This window comes from Pararge aegeria, chromosome 7, assembly GCF_905163445.1.
Source record: "Pararge aegeria chromosome 7, ilParAegt1.1, whole genome shotgun sequence".
Taxonomy (NCBI): Eukaryota; Metazoa; Arthropoda; class Insecta; order Lepidoptera; family Nymphalidae; genus Pararge; species Pararge aegeria.
Genome location: NC_053186.1, coordinates 14,554,081 through 14,579,731, shown reverse-complemented (window position 1 = coordinate 14,579,731; position 25,651 = coordinate 14,554,081). Strand labels below are relative to the sequence as shown.

The 25,651-nt window shown below is 35.9% G+C and overlaps 1 protein-coding gene across 1 annotated transcript in view; it reads left to right on the top strand.

Annotated features, from left to right (window-relative positions):
* The window catches only part of LOC120625074 (paired box protein Pax-6), an 84,708-nt gene extending 63,297 nt beyond the window's left edge, over positions 1-21,411 (top strand). The window contains exons 6-10 of the mRNA XM_039891989.1: positions 1,805-1,954; positions 3,627-3,709; positions 13,110-13,285; positions 15,327-15,487; positions 21,247-21,411. Coding sequence (XP_039747923.1) covers positions 1,805-1,954; positions 3,627-3,709; positions 13,110-13,285; positions 15,327-15,487; positions 21,247-21,335 — 659 coding nt within the window. The 3' untranslated portion in view covers positions 21,336-21,411. The remainder of the gene's footprint in view (positions 1-1,804; positions 1,955-3,626; positions 3,710-13,109; positions 13,286-15,326; positions 15,488-21,246) is intronic.
* The last annotated feature ends 4,240 nt before the right edge of the window (positions 21,412-25,651 follow it).

Here is a 25,651-nt window from a genome sequence, read left to right as displayed (position 1 = left end):
ATACCTTTTTCTGGCTTGTTTTACAAATACTATTACGATTACTGAAATTAAATATATGTAAATACACCTTTGGATGTAATAGCTTTCGGATGGTAAAAGAAAAAACAAACAAATAAATCTTTCTTCTTTATTACAAATATTAGTAGTGATAACATGATCCTACTAATATGATAAATGTGAAAGTGTTTGTTTGTCACTCAATAACGCAAAAACGGCTAAACGGATTTGTATGAAATTTGGTACTTATGCCTTTGATATTGAAAATAACATAGGCTTTTATCCCGATTCCTCCAGTAGTTCCCGAGGAAGCTTTCCTAATTCTAAAGTCGAAACAGACGAAGTCGCGGGCAGAAGCTAGTATTAAATAATTTCAGAGCTGAATAAGTACAGCTACAAATAATTTAAGATAACTGATACGAATTCATACTCGGATATTATTTCCGAGAATGCGAAAAGGTCAAATAGACATCCATTAAGGAAATTAGGAAGCCTCCCGCCCACATCCTAACGGCGTATCATCAGAAAAATGTGACAGATTGCGTAACAGGCCGGCCATTGAGCGGGCTCAGCTAACCGTACAGCCATTACCGACTCGGGAATCGAACCCGACTCAAGTGGTCCGACCATAAAGCAAATTAATCAATTAGCTGAGGGCATGTCGACAACATTACGAGTAACGTTTAATTTTGACATCACCCTAATTTGGGGGAACGACTAGTCTATAGGGACCTTTAGTGGTAAAGTAGGGGTTGGAAAGTGTGGGTCAGGATGACTGGTATTTTTTTTGTGTGCAATTTCTGGGGCGCAATTGTGCAATTGCGCTGATGCATCGCAGCGATAGTCGATGACGTTTTTCGAGTACTGTGTTGATAGTTTATGATAAAGAGCTCGACCCCCTCAAATACATTTGTTAATAGTCAACGCTTTAATGGTTTTAAAGTTATTTTGCAAATGGCGCGGTGTTTTATGATAGTTATCATCGAGTGAAAGTTATGAAGTGTTTACATTTTTTATTCTACTACGAATTAGCCCTTGAATGCAATCTCACCATACTATTAGAGGGTATTGCAGTTACATTAAACCCAAAACTCTTATCGCTTTCCACGCGACATCGTACCGGAACGCTAAATCGCTTTGCGGCATGTCTTTGTCGGTAGGATGGTAACTAGCCACGGCCGAAGCCTACCACAGGAATACACCAGAATTGATGATTATAAATTTCTGCCGGGAATCGAACCCGGGACCTTAAACTTAAACCACAGCGCTGATGTTCGTCAAAACTAAACAGCGACAATCTGTAGGTATTTATCGATCTACTGAAACTAACTGTTTAGTTACAGTAGAAGTATATTATAGATATTTATTTATTTATACTTTTTATTTTTACACCACATATAAATTCAGAACAAACACTTCAAGTATATAGTAGGATACAAAAGGCGGCCTTATCGCTAAGAGCGATCACACCCAGGCAACCTTAGGTTTAGGAAACTTAAAAAGAAAAACAAAAAGGTGGGGCACACTGTTTAAAACACACATAACTACATACTAATACATAAACCGGACTACACACATACAACAATACTATTGATAAATATAAAAAATATATATACTAATATATACTTTAGCATACCATATATACTTAAATAGGAGTTAGTATATGTACCGATAAGACAAGCTACGCTTACTTGTGGACTCGATGCCGATGTGTGTATTGTCGTAGTATATTATTATTTATTTATTTATACATTCAGTTACGATGTTAAACCAAAGCATCAAATAACAAACATATCTTGTCCTCTAGATACCTTACAATCGGAAGCTGGGTCAGATGGAAACAGCGAGCACGCGTCATCTGGAGACGAGGACTCGCAGATGAGGCTACGATTGAAAAGAAAACTGCAGCGGAACCGAACCTCCTTCACCAATGACCAGATAGATAGCCTTGAGAAAGGTAATTATATTTTCCTTACGTTATCATCGTACGTCGTGTCACTGCTGAGACGGAGAGATGGTTTAGAGTATAGACACACCACGCTGCTCCAATGCGGGTTGGTGGGCCTTAACGACTATAACCACGATAAAATCCAAATAACCGGGGCGGCTTTACGTGCTCTCCGAGGCACGCGGGCTGACACCGCCAACTTCCTAACTCCAGAAAGTTAAACGCGCCTATATTCGCTGATTCCAAATATAAATAATAAACTCAAGATGCAAAAGTCACTAGAACCAACCACTCTTCTATTGCGTAACTAACTGGGTTTTCCGGCTTAGCCCAATTAACTGTCTCTACCATATGCGACCATAACGTTACCGAAATGAGACATAACGTAATTTTGGTAAATATTCATCGTTTTTTTAAGCATTTTGTAGATTTAAACGCAACGCAGCATTTTATTTCTTTCTTCTACCTCTTTGCTTCTGTATTTTTCTATATATTACTTTCCTTTACATCTTCTCCATTTCATTACTGTTACCATTTTCATAAAAGTTACTTCTGAGGCGATTTTGAAGTTATATATTATTTTTATTCTAAATGGGTGGTTAATATTTTTAAAATACAAAAAACGGAGGACAAATTATTCACTTTGAATAACGTATTGAAATCTCTTTCGTTTTTCTGTAACTCCTATTTTAACGACTCCATTTTTAAGAGTACACAAACAACTCTCTTTTCTGATCCCAATACAAACACAAATCAGAGTTAAGAGTCTATAGCCCGACTCGCAGGAACCATAAGCGCTCCCCCGAGCCTTCATAAACCAATTTGACGTCCCTTTCATCTTATTTATTGTTTGCAATAACAAGTTATTAGTAAATAAATAAATATTGTCCCGCATGTTTGGCCAGCTCTCGACCGGTGGCACGGCCCAATTATCGGAGGCCGTGTTAATCTCAGTTTTTGTTGTTTGTTTGTTTGTAGTAGTCTTATTGCTTTCGTTATTGCCATTCGCATTTTCTCTTCTATTTCTTTTAGATTATTATTTATGTCTCTATTTTGGCTGTTTACCAACTCCCATCTCAATGTAATGACACAGAATCAAGAACATTCAGAACCCTCATTGAACAGTGAAAACTTCACACCCGCGAAATGTTACTAGCTAACAAATTTTTCCTATTTTCTCTATTCTATGGTAGGTAAAGGTTTCGAACAACTCAACTGCCACATTGAATGAAGTGACTAACGCCCTGTTCTGAAACACTCCTGTAGAGTGTTTTTTGATGCAATATAGTCGTTTACACAGTCGGTTCCGTATGTTCTCAATTCTGAGTGTAATAATAAACTTTCCATCTGAATCTTAAACTAATTAATGTTACAGATTGTAAAATTGTAAAATCAGTGGGATATGTTTTGCTATTTACAGGATTTTATACCCACTACAAATAATAAAAATTGGCATATTCAAAAGATATTTTGTTTTCATTTAATTTCAAAAAGTTAAAATCTGTAATGTTCTGTAAACTGTGTTGTTCTAGTTATATATTGATAATCAAAGGCTGTAAAGCGAGTTTAAAAAGAGAACACTCAAATCGATTTCAAAGTCACAAATCGAATCCAAACAGCCCCGCCATTCAAATTTGGAACGATCCAATTCGAAATTTAATTTTGCAACGGATGTCCACAGAGTTCGAGCGCACGCACTACCCGGACGTGTTCGCGCGGGAGCGGCTGGCCGAAAAGATTGGATTACCTGAGGCACGTATCCAGGTAAAATAAACTCCAGTTTACATCGCGGTAAGGTGGCTGTATTGTCTATGCCTCAAATACTAACACCAACAAAGTAAAGTGGCTGTAGCCTGTATTGTCTATCGAATTACTAACACGTAAAAAGGTTTAACACGAAAAAGGTTTGATATATATAATCTTATGCAGAGTTTTAATCAAGTACTTTTTATACCACCAACGCACAACATCACAGACAATGTAAGGCGGTTGTAGCCCTAAAATATGTATGTTGTGTTTTCTATCACAAAAAGGTTTAACATAAACTACAGGTAAGTCTAAATTATATAATGGAACAAAAAATTTGAGAGCAAAGCCAAATTGTCATAAAAAAGGTTTTATGTAGGTATGGCCGCTAGCTTTAGCGGGGTTTTTCTTTAAGTTCTCATTTCAGATTTGTTAATTATGGTAAGTATCGCATTCTTAGGTACTTGCCAGGAATCTAGAAATTTCCATTCACGGATCCGGGCAATAAGTATCAAATTTAGTGAACTTTGCGGTATAGCGACTAAATTGTCTATGCCTATATTACCTATGAACACCTACAAAGTTTTGCAACTGTGGAAAGTTGGTTTAATAAGTCCTGTTTTAACCATGCACTTACGTGAGTATCTCGGCTTGTTATTGTTAAACCGTTTAACAAAAAACATAAATAAAAAGGCTATCAGGGGAAGAATCTTTGCAAAATCATAAGATTGATAATAGTATCACTATCATATGATAGTCATCAGTGGCGTGCATTCCATACATGCACAAAAGCGCTGCATACCCAAATTATTTTATATAAGTCGTATTGGAGGGGAATTTTTCCATTTTATGCCATGCACCGGTTTTATGCATACCCTGGTCAAAAAACCTGTGCACGCCACTGATAGTCATAGATTTACGAAAAACTCTAAGATGACTCCAAAAGAGCGAATGAATATGAAATCTATGCCGGATTTTCACAAAAATCGAAGTTATTATTAGAATCTGAATGATCCATACTTATATTATACAAGTAAAAGTTTGTTTGTTTATTTGTTTGTTCCCTATGCTCAGCTCAAATACTATACCGATGAAATTCGGTACAGTGATAGCTTGCATCCTGGAGCTGGATATGAGACATTTTTTTATCCCGGATGTCACCCAGTGACTGCAACTACGTTGATATCTATTACAGAATAACAATACAACCGACATTGAAAAAATATTGTATATATTATGTCACAATAGGTATAGTTCGCATTCTGGTAGCAGATATAATTGTAATCCTAATAAAACTATTTCCTCGGGTTTGAAAAAAACTAAAACAAAAATGGACGATAACTCGACCAAAAGTTCGTTAAATATAACAGGTAACTTCAGAAGCGGATCATTAGAAATATACTTCGTTACCTACATTTAAATTAAATACTTTTTGAAATTCAAAATCAGGTCATGATGGTTCGAATTTAAAATAAAATGGTAGAACATAGACTAGGGTACTTTATAAAGCGGTCGGTGGATGCGTTCATAAGGGCCTGTTTACACTGTATGTTTACATAGGCGCGGGCCGCATATAGATGCGTCTTTAGCAAACAGACTAAAAAAACAAGGGTAATATATAACCCCGCCATACGCGCGTACGAGTATTCTGTATAGCGAGTACATTACGGCTATAGCTTCAACAAATATTATGCTAGCAATATGTTAAACATGTTTTTATTGTTTGAATTTTTCATCTTTCCCTGTTTGTGTTTCAATATGTATTAAGCAGCGGTCATGTATGTAATTAAAAGAGGGTAGGTAGCTGAAATGTTTAATTGGAAATACAAACACGAGAGGGAGTTGTGGCGTAATCATTACTTACTTACATTACACAACATTATGACATAATGTATAAATACATTGAAATAGCCAAAGGAAGGATAGCCATATATATATATCCTGTGAAGCTGCCTTGAAGCTTTTTTATAATATTTTTTTTATAAATAAATAAATATACTACGACAATACACACATCGCCATCTAGCCCCAAAGTAAGCGTAGCTTGTGTTATGGGTATTAAGATGCCTGATGAACATTATTTATGAATTAAATACATAAATACTTAGAAAATACATATAAACACCCAGACACGGAAAAACATTCATGGACATCACACAAACATTTTCCAGAAGTGGGAATCGAACCCTCTGCCTTGGGCTCAGAAAGCAGGGTCGCTGCAAACTGCGCCAATCGGCCGTCGAGCTTGTAATAGAGTTTTATAATAAACTAGCTGTTGCCCGCGACTTCGTCTGCGGTTGATTTTGTTTTTAAATTATTCAGTATCGCTAAGCCTTAAATGAGTATAGTAGTATATATATATAAAACATGTGACTGTCAATTATAGACAAATAATTTGCAATAAAATAAAATTGCGACTATAATTAAAGATCTAAGCTATCCTATCTCTTAAGTTGGACCAGACTGCTCACGGTGTGCCAATTTAATTTAAAATCGGTTAAGTAGTTTAGGAGTCCATCGCGGACAAACATCGTGACAGGAGATTTATATGTATTAAGATATTTATTATTTGAAAATAGAAGCATAATAATTTAAACATCATTCTTGAAATCAATTTTTAATTTTACGTCAGAAGAATAGATTTAATTTTACATAAGAAGAAGTTCTTTGCGGCTCAAATCATGTTATTTTTAATAAAGTTAAAAATATAGCCTAAAACTTTCCTGAATAAACGAGCAACTCTGCCTAAGCAGTCTAGATTTTTGTCAGTATTGTCTGGCAATAAACATAAACTTGGGTTGTTTAAAACTTGGGTTGGAATATGGGATTAAGTGCTTTGTTAGAAATTTAAACAAATAATTGTGACAAGTGAAAATTCTGTTTTGCTCGGAACCGAACTATCTTCCTGAAAAAGATACCTATTTATTATGCCGTAGTCGGCTTGCCTTCAAATCCAATAAGCCAAATATCTTCACTAACTTTCACATATTATTATCTATACTAACATTATAAATCTGAAGAGTTTGTTTGGTTGAACTCGATAATCTCTGGAACTACTTACGGGTGAAAATTAAAAAACAGAAATTGTGTTAGATAGAACATTTATCGAGGAAAGCTTATAAAATCACACTAAGACCAAAACGAGCGGAGCATCAATACAAAATGTTGCAAAACGGAATAAATACTACTTTTCTGAGCTTCTTATGCGAAGTTAAAGTTACACCAAAACAATGTACTCGTATGATGGAATGGTTTCTCTTTCTAATATTTCTATATTGTAAGGTAGTACGCGGGCACAGTCGCGGGAGAACGCTAGTTGTTCATGTGCATCAGCGTATGCTATAGAATAACCGTTTCACTTAGCAAGTCGCCACAGTCGATGTTGCCAACAGTTTAAAATACCATTTATCACCGGGCACGGAAACTTGGCAACTTTTATAACGGCTTAATGCAATTTCGCCTTGCAACCTTTTAACTATTTTCAAAGCACTTAACCCGGGTGGCTAAATCGAATTAGTTTTAAAGAACGTCGTTTTGAATTTTATTTAATTTATCATTTTATCGTGTAAATCTGTTCGGTACGAACATTTTAAATTTTTAACCGGCGTTCAAAACAAGAGAAGGATTTTCTCTATTCGTAGCATGACTAAACACTATCCTACCACACTATATTCGTATCTTTACTTTGTAGAGGCATTTGACTAGGATTTTATTTTATTTAAACTTCGTTTATATTACAATATATATTTTTTTAAATGATATATTTTTTATAAATGATCTTGGATTGTACATTACGTGCTACATTAATTTTCTACTTACCTATCAACAGAACATTGTAACGTTTGCGTGCTCTATTGTATTTGTATTTTTTATGTATGCAATGAAAGTGTTTACTTATATTTCATCATTCATTTGTTCATTATTTCGTCCATTCATTCATTCATATATTTTCACGCTTAATAAACTATGCAACACAAGCGGACTACCAGCGAGAAACATACCATTGTCTTTTAAAATTTGACTTCCGTCTCTATGCAAAAAAATGAAAAATTTTCGTCAGGGCCGTGAACTTTTTCAACTTTTTTGCTGTAAAAATGCAAAAGGAAACGTCGGCGACATTGTTTCCAGCGTCGAGGCTAAGCTTCAACATTAACATCTCGTCGGCTGTTAGTTAACATTCGGGAGGGCGCTCGTACGGTCAACAAGTGCCGTAGGGCTGGCGACAAAAGGAAATAGAAAAACAAAAAAAAATTGCATCTCTATTGTTGAAATTTAATAACATGTTGTACGTTTAATTTTTGCTTGTAATTCTTTCTTTCGTTTTTTATTAATGGAATTGAAGCATTTACTTGGCTAATCGATCATTAAGTTATTAATCAATGGAGTCTGCCAACCAAAGTAAGAGCACCGTGGGAGTTGAAGCTCTGAATACCTCTCTCCGACACCAGTGAAAGCCTACCTACCTACCTACCTACTATACAACCTACCTATTATGTATCGACTGAGCGGTTGGGAAATTAAAAGACTAAATATAATGGTGATTATGATTGACGCATAATTATATTATGTTTTATTACATTGCCACTCTAAATTTAATCAATTAACAGAAAATACATTGTTAACCAATGCTGTTATGATGTAATAATAAAATTGTTACTTACTGGATGAAAATAAACATTCATAAGCCTACATAATTGCACTCATTCGTATGCAACTGTAATCATTGGCCGATCATAGTAGAAGGTATAGTTCTTACTCAAAAAATAAATCTTGTCTCTGACTCAGTCGTATTTCAAATAATCTTTGAAAAAGAAAGTATTTTATTTTGAGCTTACTCTTCGAACTTTTAGCGTTTCATAAATTTCTTATAAGTTTTCAATCTTACAACAAATAAGATAGAGAGTAAATTTACCGAACTTGTAATTTTAGTTTATCAATATTTTTTCTTATTTTAGTGTCTTAAAAGTTTATGGGCAATAGTATGCATAACTATACGTAGTATCCACTAAACCGTAAAGCCTGGGTACAAACTTGAAGCCGATGGTGGTTATATAAAATCTTGAATAATTAACTTCGTTATTTTTCTGTACTAGAAAAATCTGGTAGCTTCTAATCCACCTGGTTCCTTGATAGAACATTAAAAGCAATTTTATCAAACTTACAATATTCGCAAAAGATTACGAAATCTTCAAAATAATAATAAAAAGGAGCCCACTCTATCTCGTTCGATTCGCCCAACTACGTAACAGTTCAAACAAGATTACACAAAAAATCCAATTTGAACGCACCAACCCTGAATGGGAATTCGGTGTGCATATTTCAAGGTGAATTGGACTCTACCGCACGGTGCTAGGGCTCGTTGTTGTAGTATTTGCGGGAGGCTTTCGAGGAAGATCGTTTTGTATTCGGACGGACGGCACCACGTGGCGCCCTGGGGTTCAAGGCTGTGTCGAAATGGCGAGCGGTAGGGGAGTCACACGTTTTGATTTTTGTAGATAAATCTATAACTAGCAGTAAAACCAAACTTTTAGCAGCTTACAGTTAGAGTAAGAGAACTATCATAATATCAAGGAATGACATACTCTTTTCTTTTGTTAATAGATATAGCTTTAAACCAACATGTTAACCAATCGGTCTCGGTTGTTATAAGCATAAGATCATTATCATCATCATTCATCACCATCCTCAGCTCATATTAATGTCCCACTTCTGGGCACAGATGCTCCAAAGCCCTCTCAAAGGCGAGAGGGATTTAGAGAATCCCACCATTTAAAAAATAAATAAAGACGTTTTCCTAAAGGGTAGGTTTCCCCTAAAAAATAATGCAAAATATGACGAAATCGTACACATTTTTTTTAGTAAAATACTTATTCCTTATTTAAGTAGTTATTCCTTAATTAACAAACCAATTAATTTAAACCTCAATTTTTACAATTTTTTGTTTAATCTTAACAGTTGAGATGGCGAATAGTTTATTCCAAGAACTAAGCTAGGAGATACACGCAGATGTATCACAACGCGAGCAGCCGCATTCGATATTTCACATCAAAAAGGGGCAAAAGTTTCGAAGGAAAACACAGAAGTAGCACCGATATTTTTCCAAGCTCCTGAGTCCTGGACTCATAATATTTATCCATAATATTTCCCGCAAATCATAGCCAACATAACTGGGGTTGGGTATCGATCCCGCGGCCTATAGCAAGGAGGGGAGCCTTTGCGTAGGAGGGGATGTTTTGAAAAATTGGCACCCGTCGAACAAAACCTTTTTACACGAAAACACGCCAATTTGAAACCTATTGCAATAGGCACAGGGATTAGTGTTTAAACTCTTTTGTGTAAAGTGGTGATTTTGCGGTGCTGAAGTGATATTTCTTCTTGTTATATATAGAAACCTACATAAAATTATACTTAGAGAACGTTATATTCTAACGGCCATGCCTAACAATAATATTTTCCTCCAATAATAAATTCCTTTTCAGGGTATAACTAGTAAAGTTTAATATTATGCGATGATCATAGTATTGACACATCTGTTCTTCACAGAAAATAAAAATCTATCAAAATAATGTAAATGTTGCGAAATCTTCTGTGACAGCGTTAAAGTTTCAGCAAAATAGGTTGAGCCTTCAATAAAGTTAGCCCAGACAAACAGACAGACAAAACAAGTGTATGGAAAAAATCATGTTTTTTTAGGTATTTGGTTGTGCTATCATTCAAATATGTATAATCAATGAGCTTAATAAGAGGCAGACACTTCAATCATATTATTTTTAGTATATATTAACGATCTGCTACTTGAATAGGTGGTAGATTCTTTTGTTAATGGCTTTTGGGTATCTTTAAAAACTTAAGCGTTCGTAAAAACGATCTCGAGCATACCAATATATATAATTATAGATATTGTACGCTCTAGAACCTTCTGTAGAGGAGCCTATACCCAGCAGTGGGTCGCTTATCAGCTGGTGATCAAGAATCGATATAATAACATGATTGACGGCCGATTGGTGCAGTTTGCAGCGACCCTGCTTTCTGAGCCCAAAGCCGTGGGTTCGATTCCCACTGCTGGAAAATGTTTGTGTGATGAGCGTGAATTTTTTTTTCAGTGTCTGGGTGTTAATATGTATTTAAATACTTAGATTTATGTATATAATTAATAAAAATATTCATCAGCCATCTTAGTACTCCTTACACAAGCCACGCTTACTTTCGGGCTACATGGCAATGTGAGTATTGTCGTAGTATATTTATTTATTTATTATTTATGATTTAGATATGTAGGTAGTTGATTCTGGAGTAAAAGAAGTGTGCATTCACTTACTAAAATTAGACATAACAGTCACACAGTTGTCGGCAAAATAAGGGAATTATGTTAAATCCCATTCGTCGAGGGCCCCACAGTTATATTACGGGTATTCCGTCCCGAGTGAGGGTAGGCTAACAATTTATAAAAGGGCAACGGGGAGTGACAGAGAGGCGGGAAACGGGCTGTCATCACTGTCAAGAGAAAATATCTATGGACAGAATGGGAAAAAAGGAGAAATGTCATAATATTTTACTGTAATGTAGCGGTGGGACTCGTTCACATCGGGAATGTGTGCTTTTATGTAATTGGCTCTGAGGGTTTTGTTATTTAGTTTATGATTAAATTACGTTAGCAGCAAAAATAAACTTGTATCCATACCTAGTGAGGATTTCACATCAAATTTACGATTCATGTTAGTTTTATTGGCTATAAAATGTTTTACATCTCGTCTTGTCTCTCTAGATTTGATTCCCGAGTTGGCCAAAAGTTGTTGGACGTGCGCTTTTTCCATGCAAAAATTATTATAGTTAACTTCATTGTACGGCCTTAGAAAATGGGTTTTTGTGAGCCCCTCGCCTCGGAGAGCATGTTAAGACCTAGAACCGTTTTTAACTAGCGCTGTAGTCCAACCTCCTAATCCTAAAGAGGGAGTCCTATGAGAAAAGAGGTCAGTGCTCATCAGTGGAACAGTATTACACCGAAAATGCTTATATTAATATTTCGTGAGCGAGTAAATCAGGGATTAACAAATTAACAAATGTTTTTTTGTTTCATAAAGTTTTATAACTAGGTACACACGCGCTATAAGCAGGCAGAATTACAGCTCGTGTTGTAATATAACTTACAGATGCAATTAACTAATAAGGATTTCATGCCTCAACAAAATAACGCATATTCCGCAGCACTTCAAACTTCAATAGTGTGCATTCAGCTTTAGCCGGACCCTTTGCGTGGGTTTTTGCGAGGGACCGAATAAAATATAGCCGGCAATAGAAAATTTTGTTGGGAGGCCAGAATAATAATATTATGATACATTACCTCGCACGGCCTCCGTGGCTGCCTACTTTTTTATTTTCCCTCGTTGTATTTTTATATCTGCATAACTAGGGTGCCAAATCCGTTCTGGACAAAGAATAAGTCCACAACATACTAAACAGAGATCACAAAACGAGAATTTTAATATGAAAAACTGTAGCAAAACAGAGTCAGTGGTCGCAAATCGGATGTGGGCGTTGTTTATTCGCACTCGTACCTATCCAAACCGTCGTGTTGCAATTTCAAATCGGTCTACTTATTTTGCGAGAACTAAGTATACCAAACTTCATACCAAGGATTATTTTTATTAGGTAATCTACGAAATGTTCTGTTTTTCCAAGATAAAAAGTAACCTACCTTTTGCGGAATACAAACTATCTATGTGCCCAAACCCTGTTGGCCATATTATATCTAGTAGTAAAATAGACCTAGGTAAACAATGATTAATCGAATTTCACACTTTCGCTTTTATAATAAAGGCACGTAACCATAGTGTTGCAATCAAAGATTTAGCCCGACTGTAATACTGTGAATTTACTCCAGCAAGTTTCTTAAAACATTTTAGTAAAGAAAATATCTGGGTACTCCATACTATAAGATTTATCGCAAATACAACTTGGCATATTTAATAATAATAAATATCAGTATTCAACGTTACTCGACGAATCCCGCCTTTGGAAAGCGCGGGAAAGGGCGCCATATTGCAGACGCCATGTCGGCGGAAGTGACGCGCACGTGAGCGCTGCTTCCGGATAGCGTTCCGTTCCACGCAGTTCAATGTCACAATATTGTCTACGGTCCAATTAATTGCTATTTTCACTGGATCTCATCTTGGATGAATCGTAGTTCGTTGAGGGAAACTTCCGCAGTTATTTATATTATTATGATAGAACTTACTTTCTATAATTACCTACCTTTTAAGGCTGTGGAGTTTTGGGCTATTTACCTTTTTTTTTCACTGACTAAACAAAAATATTTTCATCCTTAATCTCTGGATCTGTAAGGTATCTAAATAAAATTAAAATTAATGTGCTTAACTAATATTATTAATAATTTAAAATATTTTTCTTTTATCAACAGGTCTGGTTTTCTAACCGACGCGCGAAATGGCGCCGTGAAGAAAAGTTGCGCAGCCAAAGAAGAGACGCACCCGCTTCTCCCCCCGCGCCGCCCGCACGCTTACCCCTCAACGGAGGCTTCAATTCTATGTACAGCCCCATACCTCAACCCATCGCTACCATGGGGGATACGTATAGGTAAGAAATAACTGCCTGAAGTTACACAGGCAATGTAAAGATTGCTTTGTTTCTCCACTCAAGTCACGTGCTGTTTTACCAATATACAGCTCTAGAGTTATTGATAACTTGGACTCCGTTTAGGTCAGAAACGACCCTATTAGAGTTTGTAGCCAAGCGAGAATTTTCCCTCCTTCTCCACTGATGTGACAGTGACTTCGTTACTTCAGCTTTAGATTGACCATCAAGGGTGTGACACATCAAGAAACAGCTCTCTTCTTTTATTCCAAAAACAAAATGGAGTCAAGGTATATCTCCGCTCACTTCACCCACTAAACTCTTGACAGTAACTTCAATTCCATATACAGCTCTTAATCTATCGTTACGTTATCTACGTACGTATAGGAAACATCTTTCTTGATTCCAATTATGTTGCACAGCTATTAGAAAGAAGTTGCACAGCTATCTGAGATAATATGGCTATCTATCTCTTCTCAACTTATCAGCTCTTCTGCTCTTTTTTCACGTAGCTAAAGTTCTTTATGAAGCTATTGAGATCTACCACGGGAGACATCATTAAAAAAATTCTTAATTTAAAAAAAAACTTGAGAAGAAGAGAGTTGATTGAAATTCTCCCCGAGGGACGAATAGTTCTGGTGCCATTAAATAGCCCATCGGCAGAAACAACTCTCTTTAGGAAGTTACCAGCTCCAGCGGAGAGATGTTCCAGATTATTTCGTAACACTGGAGTGCCATAACACAAACCATTGTAATCATACGCGATACGTACACAAAAATATACTCTCTTTACTATAATAATGCCAACGGAGAGGTGTGCCCAACTCTCTACCTGCTTAATGAGTTGCTTTTAAGTATTATTAATCAAAACTTTTAGAAGGCTAGCTATTAAAATAGGCAATCAAATTTGGACGTTGGAGTTATTTCGTTTTATTACTTTTATCATTTAATAACGCCTTCAATGATTTTAACTACCTATTTGCAAACCTATAATAGTAACTAGGTAATTTAATCCCTGTGTTGATATGATAATATGTCTACAATATGCAAAATAAGTTTTTTAAAAGCTTAGATAAATAATAATATCAATCAAATCTTTCCGAAGGCGAAAACGCAAAGTAGAGAAACATATAAGTGTCTTTACGCCATCTATTATCAAGTGGAAAGACTAATCAAACTATGAGAACTCGAGCGGCAAAGATCACGTCTCCTTGCGTTTCCCGCCACTGCACCGAGACTCTCCGAAGTTGAACGCCGAAGGTCGCCGACTTTCCACTTGGATTGATTTTTAATAGTGAATCTACGGGCTTTACCCTTTGTCGAGGCAAATTACTTAGTGAACTTAGTAAAGTTGAGTGACTACCTCTTTCGGTTTAGTTTAAAACTTTATCATGTAACTTATTGATATTGCAATTTGTAGGTAGTACTTAACTAATAAAGGCTACGTGACGTTTTTATGATTTTCTGGCTTTGTCCGTTTGCACCAAAGTAATTGTGTTTTTTTATTTAATGATAAAGCTGCACATTTTATTTTTTTGTTTAATTGTAATACGTTCTACCTTACTGTAACTACCAGTCGAAATAAAAAAAAAACATTAGCATTTGATAGTTAAAATCTTAAGGAAAGCTATTTAAAATTGTGACTATCCAAAACTTAATGAAACTGCAGTGGCGTGAATAGAGGGTATGCACAGGGTATGCAGATGATACATAATAAAGATAATCTCCAGTACGAGTTATGAATACTTAAGGGTAGGTTTTTTATAACTTTTGCAATGCCTATCCTTAAGTTTTTTTATGACTCGTACTGGATATTTTCTTCATTTTATATCATCTGCATACCCTGTGCATACCCTCTATGCACGCCACTGAGTGGGACAAATGGAATTTGATCGCTGTCTTTTAGTTAAAAGGACGATAATTTTAACAGAAAAAACCACGAGTGAATCATTTCATACATTATAGTTTAAGTATAAACCATAGACGATAGACTTTTTCTTTTCTTATTCCCGCCAATAGTAACAGTGCCTAACTTTTTTGACAGTTCGATGTCGGGCGGTTTGTCATCGTCATGTCTGCAACAACGGGACAGCGGGTACCCGTACATGTTTGGAGACGTGCTTGGCAGTGGGGGGTACTCCAGAGCACCTGCCGCACATCAGCAGCACGCTGCCTACTCACAACCACAAACGGCAGGTAGTACTGGTAAGTTTAAACCTTGTTTATATATTTATAGCTGAACCTCGAAAACTACGGCTACACATATTTACATAAATATGCAACGTTGTGTAAAATAATTCAAGTCGTTTTTTGAATAATACAGCAGCTGAATTTTTTATTAAGGTCCATACATTTGATCCAGATAATTCTTTAGTAAGCTAATGAGTTTTCTGACTGTGTAGCACAACGCTAAGAAATTGCCAGTTTCCACCGCGCCATGAAGTGACGCAAAGCCCTCGTCTTCTCAGTAGTTATATCTTACATGTGATGGTAACCACACAGCCCGCCATCTCGCATTAAATAGCGTGGTCGGTCTAAGCTCCAAGTATATCTCGTTCTTTCTGTGAGGTCTTTTCCCTACAGTAGGACGTTTATAGGCTTAGGGTGATGATGATGAGATTTTTTTAGGGTCACTTTTCGATAGTGCTTCATTAAAACAGACCAACGTGTGTCCCTAGGTTGGACTGCGCGAAGGAAAGGACAGGTAGTACATCTGTCCTTTCTTTCATTTGTAATAAAAAAAAATTACATTCCATAGCTTTTCTCGTTGGCCTTGCCTTGCAAAGTAGTCAACTTTAAACAACATCCCTGTTTTAAAAAAGAATAAGAATGTTATATTGTAATTAGTTCTTCAATAACGTACACTCACTTTGTTATAGTTACAGTAGGTACCTAATAGAAGTAAAAGTAGATAATAAATTATTACAATAGAGATCTTTATTAAACTTTTATCTTGATTTGAATCTGGTTACAGTATAAATCATTTGAAAGTGTAAGCTCTTTTAAGAGCAACATGAAAGAAAACTGTAATAACATAAATAAGATATAATTAAGGCGTACGCCCTTTGCATTAAAGGCAAAGTACATCCCTTTAAGAAATTTAATTCAAAAGGAATTGCAACGCATTTGGAGATTAAAAGCGAATTCAATTCAAAAGACTACAAGTAAAATGTGTACGGTTTGCTTGAAAACGTTACAAAATCGGCGAAATCAAGCCTTGAAAAATATTTACCAACTTCGTAATAAAATGTAAAAAACGCTGACTCAAGAGCAAGGGGCGTCTGGCTCACAAGACCGCGACATGACGGGGAAACAAAAAAATAAGAGGAAAAAGTGGAAAAAATAGGAGCGCGCGCCTCGATTGGATTTGCCGTTGTCTGTTCCTTACAAATGGCTTTTAAATTGATTTTGAATATCGAATTCTTTTGTTAACAAACGGCAGAATTGAATAAACGCAGATACTCTATGTATTTGTACAATGTCATTGTGGAAATTAACAACGGAACACATGTGGGTCTTTGAATATATTTTTACGATGTTCGCAGCCAAAACGGTAAAAAGAAACATAAACATCGTAGATTTATTAGTATTCAGAAAAAGAACAAACCGCGGGGCGCTGGCGTTTCCATTGTTTTAAAAAGCTATAACTTTTCCACTTGATATTATATATCATGTGGCGGACATTTTTAGCCGTAGGTGGCGGAAAGCGGTATGAATTATTGTTGTTTGGGGCGTTCGCATTGTTCCACTGCAGAGTTTTCAGCAGTAGCGGCAAACAAAAGAGTTTTTCACAATTCAAAATGCACGCTCTCGTTTCATTTACTCTTTTACGCTCTTTCGACGGGTGCATTTCCAGCTTCGTGCGGCATTAAATAATACGGATTTGTTCCACTTTTCGCATTTGAACGTCAGTCTTTTACCATTCTAAAAACTTTAGCGCTCTCATTACAAACACTAATAATTGAATCATCTTTTACGTAACGAAAATATTTTCATTTTTTTTACTATTTGGCAAGCGAACAACATTTAGTATAAGTTAAACATATAGTTCCTATGAGATAAATTACCAAATTATACATTACCGTTTCCATAAAACCCTAATTGTAGGATACGTAAGATAGTTCAATGACAAAAACAGATAATTTTAGGGTTAAAAACTTGATCAGACGGAATTGCGTGCGTTCTTAGGAGGTCCCGGAGCCTCCCAAATATATGCCGAGAATGGCCACCGAAGTTCTTTACAATTAATGGGTGAAAATCCCACATAACACCCGATTCCCCCCCAAAACAAAAAAAAATATGTGTGTACTTATGTACACGCGTTAGAATTTATACTTCTTTGGCGTAACAAGATAAAAATCTTTTCAAAAATATTATCATTCGCCTTACTCTATGTTTGTAGAAAAAACAACACTAACAACAGAAAAAAGGAATTGTTGGAATTATTGAAAGTCAAAGCGCGCATAGTAAAAATTTACTCTCACCATTTTACCCTAACGCGCTAGAAGTAGTATACCTTCAAAAAGGTTAAAAACTTAATTTATCGGGTACAGAGACGGAAAAAGGAAAAGCACCTGTTAAATCAGATGAATGTGGTTAATTTTTTGTAATTTACTATCTTACCTATATGCGTTACACTTATAAGAAAATAGGTAACTATTTTAGGAAATATGTAGCAATAAACTCAACATCTCAACGTATATCATAAACAAGAGGGCGGTCATAGACACAGACCATTGACTAAACGAGTCTCGGCGGGGCTGTTTAAAGGCGATAATATCGTGTAATGAATGTAAACGGTACCCCTTCACGACGGAACGGAAAATGTTATCGCGAGCTCGCACGCGGTAGGGGTAAAATATAGAATTATGTAGTGAAGCCAGACGGTTATAAATAAGGTGATAGCCTCACCCATGTTCATAGTAAACGATGTTGAAAGTAATAGTCTATTTTGCACGGATAGAATCGATTCAATTTTAGTTTAAGAACATGACATTATTATTTAACAGTAATTCAAAAGAGGGCGATTAGTTAATAAATGTTAGTGTGGTTTAAGCAAGATGTTTACCGTTTGTGTTCTTAGTTAAAATATTACTAATATACAAATATAAAATTTTAAAACCCCCGATTTTTTACATAGTAGGTATGTATTATTTTTCTAGTCAAGCCTATTGATTTGATGTGACATATTAAGTGAGTTTTGAAAAAAATTTATAGTGTATAGTACTCTGCTAGTCAAGCTCTGTAATTTGATACCCATAATGAGGGAGTTTTAAAAAAAATATCTGCCAATTTGAGGTGGCAGCCATCTTGGACCAATTTTCGTCAGAGATAGTTAAGAATGCTAGCCAGCTAATTCACATTAAAAACAAAATCATATTCGTTTCATGCGATCAGAAAATACGATGCCACAGACCTACACTCAGACACACATACATACACAGACTCTTCATACTTAGGTATAATACCCCGTCGCTCCTACCAACCAACGAGTTAGTTTTTATAAATAAGATGCAGAGTTAGTTATCAAATTAACAAATCAATAAAATTATATCTTTATAACACATGTTATGAACAACAGTGTGCACAAGGTTGCTAAATCATAAGCATCAATCAAATTCCATCACAAGCCAAAATCTAATACCTACCTACGATATTAACATCATGTATCAGTCAGCAATATGCCCTAATGGGATTCAGATTGCATTCAGTTCATAATACACAATCGTGTTATCTCTACGTATGCTTGCAATATTGTCATCATGCTATGGATATCGTAAATGACAAATATTGATAATAACAATTTAATACACGTAGGCACATGTTGTTTACGTCTTAGGTTTCCAATATTAAAAATGAAATAAAATTACTTATAAGTACCAAAAATACAAAGGTTTTCTCGATTTTTTTTTTAATCGTTGGTACCTATTCTTTAGAAAGATACACACACTGGTGATGATGTTAGGTATGCTTCGATAAATTTGTAGATAATATCATAAATATTTTTTATGCTAATTTATTTTCAATATTTTTTTATTTACTCGTCGCAGAAATGTGTACTACATGTACACGCAGAAATGTGTACATGTAGTACACATTTCTGCGACGTGGTTTCCAAGGTTTATATGTACTTTAACATAGAAACGTTATTGTCTATGCGTATTTTTTCCAAATCTCTCTGCTGCTTTTTTTTCTAGTGAACGGCAATCATTTCAGAATTTTAAGACTTCAATCCATCCAAAAAGTTTAACTTTATATTTAACTTCACGACTCATTGAGCTATAGGTATAGCTCTGCAGAGCTCTTTATTTCTACTTTGGTCAAATAGCACTCCTTCAAATAAATAAATTAATATTGCTTAGAACCGTGCGTGTTGAAATTAACAAAATAAGAAATTTTCATCAAAAGTTACAAAATACTTGATATTATAATATTACGAACAATTTACCTACGTCTCGGTCAAATTTCCTCATATTCCATAATCTAATGCGAAACCTATTAACGTCATGTATCAATACTCAGCCCTAATATGTCTAATAGGATTCCGATTGCATTCAGTTTATTACACACAATCTGTGTATCTGGACGTAGGTTCGCCTGTTATAATATACAGTCATGAAGCTATCCATATGCGAATGAACAAGCATTATTAGCTGTGGGTGTCCATTTATAATACCTATCTAGGCATGTACGGATTAGCCGAATACTTATAATACAATGTTGAAGGATTTCAGCTCACGGAATTTGCTTTCCTAATAACTTGGTAATGTCAAGTATTCGCACAGATACCGAAACCTATAGATGCTTAAGTAGGCTGGTTTCTTTAAATTAAATAAAAAGTTAATTGTAATTCAATTGACTAAAATTATGGGTAATTTCATTAGCACACCCGCTTGCTAAATGTCTGCTTAACTAACTGGGTTAGGTAAGTATTTAAATGGATTGTCCTTAAAAGTTCACGCCTCTACAATCTATACCTCACACAAAACTTATCTACTTAGGTTATAATTTAGATAACAGCTGTCTAGGTCGGTACAGTCGGTACTTCATATTATTACTGCAAGAAAAACCAAATTGTTAATTATTCTAATAAGGTCGTTATCATTATGGGATCATCGTCAGTGTGTTAGGCCCCCTTTCGCATACTAATCTTTGAGTCTTTTAGTAGTACTTTCTACTCTCTGAGTCTTTGAGTAGTACTTTCTACTCTCTGAGTCACGGGGATGGGCAACTTAATAAAAATGTGTCTGGTGCCTTCTAGTACTACTGCGAAAATAACTTTTGTTTTAAAGATGATGGAAGATGTACGGTCACAACCTTAGCGACAAAGACGTATCGCAAAACGATTAAGCGCAACGAGACGATGCCATTTAGAAACAGATTAAAAGTATGGGGTTGATATAACTGCCAAACACCTAACAGGTTAGCCTGCTCATCTTAGGCTGCATCATCACGTAACTTGAAGTGGTAATAAAAGTGAGTAAACCTGTACGGCTGTGAGGTCTCATGTTATTTATAGACGTGGTGGACTACGGCCAAACCTATCCCATTTCTATGAGGGGAGGCCCTGTAATTCATGGGTTCATGATGATAAATGATGAGTAATAAAGTCCAGGTGTTTTTTGAAATGTTAACGAAGTAGTTTTTATGGAACATGGCAGTTATTTTATATCATCTACTTATTATGTTTGTTAAAGGAACACACATACTAACCTAAACCTCATCTTTGCTTTCTAACGGGCATGATTGTCGTCAAGCGTTGGCCTATCGTTAATAAAAAAAAATATATATATATAATACTTTTTATAGTGGAATGAGAAAATGTTGGTCTGCATTAATAAAGCACTTCGTAACATTGTATACATATTAGAATTCCATTTAAGAACTTCAATTAAGTTTTGGGAAGTGTGCAAAAGTATTCAAATTAAATACTGTTTAATAATGTTGCTTCCCCTCTTTCGTAGGTGTGATATCGGCGGGTGTAAGCGTCCCCGTGCAAATACCTTCGCAGGGGCCGGACCTCGCGTCGAATTACTGGGGACGGCTTCAGTGATCTCAGCTATTCGGGTTCCCGCATCGACTGCTCTCGATGCCTGAGAACCCGACCAATGTACCGGAGTTGCCATCTAGCGGCGATATAGCGCACAACTACGCCGACTCCCACTTGTCTATGAACGCTCTTAACATGACAGCCGGTCATGATAGCGCTGTTTTGGCGGGAGATATGCAAGAGAACAACTCTGTGTCATAAACAGTCGAACTGTAAAAAAATAGTGATTATTTTATGCAATACAATACCCAGTGGTTATTTATCAGTGTTCCATGGTGCAACGTATTTATTTATGTATAGTTTTTGTATTTAAAACGGCTAAGCAACTGATGATGTTCAAAAGTAGGTGTAAGTATGGTCGTACACTTTGAGCTATGTTGCGCTGCTACAATAAATACAATATACATACGTTCGTTATACCTACTTATTTGCTTGCTGATGAACTAGTGTGCATTTTTGCAGCATGCTTCATTGTGTATGATCGATTAAGTTAGAGAAAATAATGGAAGCGCTGTAAATATATATTAAAGCGCCATCTATTGGTGAGTAGAGGAAGTCGACTCCTCTGCAGTTCGTTTTACGTCTCGACATGAAATTAAATGTAAATTGTTAGTGCCAACGTTTGTAATAATTGAGTGTTCCACGCCCTTTGCGAGTTCAACCCTTTTATTTCTTTGATGTATGCAATGGGGGTGCAAAATATTAATGCCATAGAGAAAAACGTAGCAATAAGCTTCGTTACGGCGATTTGTTTTCCACCCCTGCAAAGGGACAGCAATTTTTTTGTCATAGGTACAAACGAAGCGTGTTTGTATATTTGTATCATAAATATAAATTAATAGACTCGCGGTTTGCCATACATGTCAGGGTCAGGGTCAGGGCCTCGTTAGTATTAAGTCGGAAAGAAAAAAAAATGTTTGTAAGTTACGTTTTTTACAACTTAACCGTATATCATGGGTGTCTTGCCATTATATGTTCCAGACTATGCCATGAAGTAAGCCATTATAAGATTGTCAAAAATAAAAGTTACTCTGACGTCACTGTATTCCGTTGAACTGCTTTGTTTGCCATGCGTTTTATTTCATCCTGTTTTTTTACTGTATTTAGGTACATTAATATGGCTGTTTAGCAAATTTATTGAAAAATCGATTTTTACCAAGAAAATGTAATCTGAAAAAAGAATTCTATCCTTACTTCAAGTAGGATATTTTATAAGTAGGTAGATTTTATAATATAAAAATATATCTATATTATTTTCCTACTGGGAACACGCGACGTCCACCTACAGGGCGGGATCAAGACGAATATTTATGCTGATATTCAAGTTTGTGAACAGAACCAAGTCCCTCACGAGTGCCACGTTTCGGTTTCGTTTCGTTTGCCAAAACCCTGACCCCGTTATGTCTGAATAAACCCTTATTTGTATGTATTTGTAATGTGTTATGTTCGATAATTACAATAGTACACCTCGAAACGAATTAATTTATGTTATTTATTGGGATAAATTAAGATGTTGCTGTGATTAAAATCTAGGTAGGTACTAGTTAGGTATTTATTTTTTAACAGTTGTGAAATATTTGGGAACATAATTCGAAATTTGAATATTGAATTGTATACAAAATAGACTATATTAATTATGTTTTAGTGTTACAGCACAATTTCTGATATTTGGATACATTGTAAAAATGCTATAATATTATATTTTCATTGAAATGCAATATGGAAGTTGGCGTAGGTGTGTAATGTATTTAGTTTGAACATAGATAAGTGTAAAATAAATTATTATTCGATTATAAGTGCATATAGATTGAGGAGGTTACAGTGAAATTTATTAATAAATATCGCATTAACCATTACTACATTGTTTTAATACGCACCCCATTTTTAAATAAATTACCTACTTCTACGTGGATTATTGCTATCTATATCGCATATAAGATGATGATCGACATGGGGAGGTGTCAAACACGTCATCCTTTTGTCGACACAAAAGCATGCGTTGATCGGAACACTGAAATGGGTAAGAAAACTATAACTCCTCAACACAACAAATAATAGTTTTGCAAAATGATTTACAAAATATTTTATTATATTTTTTCCCACGTCCCAAAGTTGGGCCTTTGTCGCCTTTTTATTACTAACTTTTAGCTATGTGTGTCTTTTTGACTCATTTTCCCCTATCTGACTAAACTTCGTGTGTTCTTCGAGTCTTCAAAATAACTCATAGGAGGGAGGTATGGCCAATGGAGCTAAACATGTATGCAAAGTAGGTACCTAAATAAAAAATGTTACTTACACCCTACAACTTTGCAGGTAGAAGACCATTTGGTCTTATCTATTCTGTATTGATGACGGTGAAGACTGGTTCTCAAGTTTGAGCTCCGTGCCCGGCCTATCACCACAGGTGGCTTACTACCACCGCTTTAAGCATCATTATTTTAATATTGTTACCGTTTTTTTTCAGTGTTATAATCTTTATTTTAGGGACGACAAGGTGTATAATATAAAACTGTTAGTAACTGTAAGATAACTTAGCACCTTGCTACCGCGGTATTGCCCTCATAGCAGGTATACCTTTGATAAAACACCGTTGTTTGCATTATTGTTCTGGTAATGTAACTACCTACAATACAATAAAAATAGTAAGAGAGTCATGGGGAGGTTTCAAATTTGTCATCCTTTTGTCGCCATAAAAGCATGCGTTGATCGGAACACTGAAATGGGTAAGAAAATTATAACTCTTCAATAGATGGCGTTGGTTTATTCAACAGTGCGTGAATTCTAAGCCTAGCATGGCAGCAGCGAAAACCTTCCGGTTCGTACAAAAAATTGTCTGTTCTTACTCCTTCGACTCAAGACGAAGTAGGTCTTGGACTCTTATTACAGTTATTGATAACGGTGCCCACGGGCGTACCAAGGGGTGGCCAGGGGAGGGCAGAACCTGGAAATCTCGCAGAAAATGGAAGGCGACAAAGATACATAGAGACAGGCAGTCAAAAATTAAAAAAAAAAAACAGTTTTGTCTTCCCTATCGATTATAGAAGGCCCTCTATAAAAATCTCCCTTGCCTTCCTTTTTTTGTTTTTATTCCACTACAAGTTAGCCTTCGACTGCAATATCACCTGAGTGCAGTGGCGTGCACTTCATACATGCACAGAAGCACTGCATTCCCTAAAATTTATATATAGGTCGTATAGGAGGAGGATTTTGGCCATTTTATGCAATTTTTCTGCTGTTTGCATACCCTGGTAAGAAACCCAGTGCACGCCACTGCCTGAGTGTGATAATGTAGTCTAATATGGTAACGGGCTAACCTGTTAGGGAGGTAAAACAGTAATATTAAACCTATAGGTATAATTGGCATCAACGGGACATCGAACAGGAACGCTAAAGCGGCACGGTTTTGTCGGTGGGGTGGTAGACACGGCCGAAGCCTCCCACCAGATCAGCCGAAGCAAAAAGGGAAATAAAAATAAAACTACCGCTGCCGGAAATCGTACCCGGAACCTCTCGCTTAAACCCACGGGGCTCACAACTGCGTCAGGAAGTCACATACTGGCGTCTCTATACAAATTCCGTGAAACAGACTATAATTTTTTCTTACTATCTTATCGTCCAAACAATATTTACATTAATTCAAACAATACATTATAGAAAAGCTCTTATTGGGTTATTTAATTTTTTTTAAACTAAAAAAAAAATTACTTGCGTTATAAAAAAATAAAAATAATAGAGTAGGTATAGGTAAAACTTTTGTCCGTGTCTTCGTCCGCGTTTTTTCTTAGGTTTTTCACAAAAATCCCCGGGAACCGTTAGTTTTATTAAAGCGATGATTATTGACTATGCAGTCCACCACGCTAGCCAAGTGCGGATTGATGGACTTCACACGCCGTTGAGAACGTTAGGAAAACTCTAGGGCATGCAGGTTACCTCATGATGTTTTCCTTCACCGTTAAAGCAAGTGATATTTAATTGCTGAAATGAAAAACGCACATAACTCTCGAAAAGTTACGAGGCGCGTGCCGGGCAGCCGAAGCCCTACGCTTACGCAAAAGGTAAAAAATTAATATGTGACCTACATATACTTTCTTCTTCTTAATCCTGGCTATTATGCTAATTTATTTTGGGACAGCCCTCCTAAGTCGTAGTTCTATTTCTATGCCACTCCGTGGACGGTTGTGTTCAACGAATAAAGATATTTGACAAAGACAGTAGAGTTTAAAACTCTATTTTTTTTCGGAGAAAAGGCATTATTGCGTGCTTAGCGTTGCAAAGAAAATTATGCCGTTAACTCTATTTGGGCGGTGCGTATTAATTTT